Source organism: Apteryx rowi, unplaced genomic scaffold (assembly GCF_003343035.1).
Source record: "Apteryx rowi isolate R43461 unplaced genomic scaffold, aptRow1 scaffold_662, whole genome shotgun sequence".
In the NCBI taxonomy this organism is placed as follows: domain Eukaryota; kingdom Metazoa; phylum Chordata; class Aves; order Apterygiformes; family Apterygidae; genus Apteryx; species Apteryx rowi.
Genome location: NW_020450941.1, coordinates 191,897 through 193,750, shown reverse-complemented (window position 1 = coordinate 193,750; position 1,854 = coordinate 191,897). Strand labels below are relative to the sequence as shown.

Genomic DNA, 1,854 nt, shown 5'->3' with positions numbered 1-1,854 from the left:
CCCCCCCGGCTCGCTTTTGCCTCAYCCCCCCCAAATCCATCACAGCAGGTTCTTGTTGCGCTTGGGGACGATCTTGCGGACGGTGCGGCGTTCGGAGATGTTGCGTTTGACCCGGACGCCGGCGGGCGGCGTCTCGGGAGCCAACGAGGGGCTGGAATGAGCTTTGGTGAGGCCGGACGGCTCCGGCGGGGTCTCCACGGGTCCCACGTGGGCTTCCCAACCGTCCAAATCCTGGGCGCCGGCGCCGATCCACGTCTCCAGCAGCTGCACGTAGGTCTCGTAGCGACGCTTCTGCGGAACGAGGATGGGGATTTGCAGGGGGGGGGGTGAGCGGCCGCGCCAGCCGGGGTGTCCCATCTGTTCCCCCCCCCACCCCGCCCTCTTGCCGAAAAGCCGGCGCCCACCTCGTAGAGCAGGTACTCCTTCTTCGCGCGATACTCGTCGAGGTCGCGGGCTCGGCCCCGCTTGTCGGGCAGGTTGCGCTGATGCTCGAACAGCTCCGCGGCGAACTGGTCCATGCACGTCTCGTGGGAGCGGTGCTGCTCCTCCTGCAGGGAGCCGGGAGCGCTCGGTGAGGCTGCAACTCCACCGCCACCCTTCCTCCACCACCTCCTCCACCTCCTCATCCTCCTCGTCCTCCTCCCCGTGCCCGGCGGGGCTCACCGGGGCGCTGCGGCTGGGCGCCGCGGGCAGGATGGGCCGGATGAACCTGCGCTGGGAGCTGACGGCGGCGGGGAAGGGCGGCGAGGAGAAGAGGGCGGCCACCAGGTTGATGCGGGAGATCCAGGAGGACATCTCCTCGGCGCTCCTGCGGGAAGAAGGGCGGTCGGTGCCCGGAGGGAGCCGGGGGGGGGTCCCGCCGGGGTGCGCGGACACTCACGGAGCTTGGAAGAGGAAGACGCGCCAGTCGGCCGTCTGCAGGCGGAAGACGTTGGGGCGCTTGGTGTACTTGCTGGCCCGCTCGGCCAGAGCGTGGTGGACGCCCAGCGGTTCCTCAGCGCCCGGCGCGTCCGGCCGGCTCTCATCCTGCGCGGAGAGAGAAACGGGGGGGCCCCCGAGGTCTTCCACCACCCATTCGGGCCGGCTCGTGCCCCCCCACGCCACGGCGCAGCCTCCTACCTTGAGGAAATACAGCACCATCCCCTTCAGCACGGTGTGGAAGGTCTTCCAGCCTCTCTTGCCCCACGGCGCTGGAAAAGGAGGACGGAGGTGAGCAACAGAGGTGAACATCCCACGCTGGGACCCCCCCGGCCGCGGCGGCACCCACTTTTCTTGCCGTCGGCCTCGGCGTGGACCTTGCGGGCCAGCAAGCCCTGGCGGTACGTGGCGGCGTCGGCGTCGCGGGGCAGCTCGACGAAGGGGTTGCTTTTTTTCCGGCTGGCCGAAGCGGGTGCCAGGCGATGCCGCAGGGTGCCCTCGGCCTCCTCTTCCTCCTCCTCCTCCTCCTCGTCCCTACGGGGAGGCCGGCGTCACGGGGCGCCCGCGGTGGCGGTGACAGCACGCGGCCCCCCCCGCCCCGGCGCGACCGGCCCCGACTTACGCTGCCCACTCCAGCTTCTCGCTGCGGATGGAGTTGTAGAGGGCCTGCGGGGAGAGGACGGGGGGGGTCACGGGGAGCCGGTGTCACCCTCGGAGCGGCCACCCGGGGGGGCATCCGGAGGCGGGATGCTCCCCCCCAACCGCCGCCGCCCTCCGCTACCTTGAGCTGCTCCTTGGGGAAGTTCTGCCCGTCCATCATGCCGCTGAGGTTGGCCACGAATTCGGCGCTGGTCATGGAGCGGCCGAGGTTCTGCGGAGAGCCGGGATGCCACCGCGGGCGCGGGGACAGGGACGGGTCTGTCCCCCCCACCAGTG

The 1,854-nt window shown here is 70.9% G+C and overlaps 1 protein-coding gene across 1 annotated transcript in view; it reads right to left on the bottom strand.

Annotated features, from left to right (window-relative positions):
• Positions 1 to 6: 6 nt before the first annotated feature.
• LOC112975341 (PH and SEC7 domain-containing protein 4-like) overlaps positions 7 to 1,854 on the bottom strand; it is a 16,521-nt gene continuing 14,673 nt past the window's right edge. The window contains exons 5-12 of the mRNA XM_026085268.1: positions 1,700 to 1,789; positions 1,541 to 1,584; positions 1,268 to 1,452; positions 1,120 to 1,190; positions 881 to 1,026; positions 664 to 808; positions 405 to 548; positions 7 to 291 (exon numbers count right to left, since the gene is read on the bottom strand). Of these exons, the coding sequence (XP_025941053.1) occupies positions 40 to 291; positions 405 to 548; positions 664 to 808; positions 881 to 1,026; positions 1,120 to 1,190; positions 1,268 to 1,452; positions 1,541 to 1,584; positions 1,700 to 1,789 (1,077 nt within the window). The 3' untranslated portion in view covers positions 7 to 39. The remainder of the gene's footprint in view (positions 292 to 404; positions 549 to 663; positions 809 to 880; positions 1,027 to 1,119; positions 1,191 to 1,267; positions 1,453 to 1,540; positions 1,585 to 1,699; positions 1,790 to 1,854) is intronic.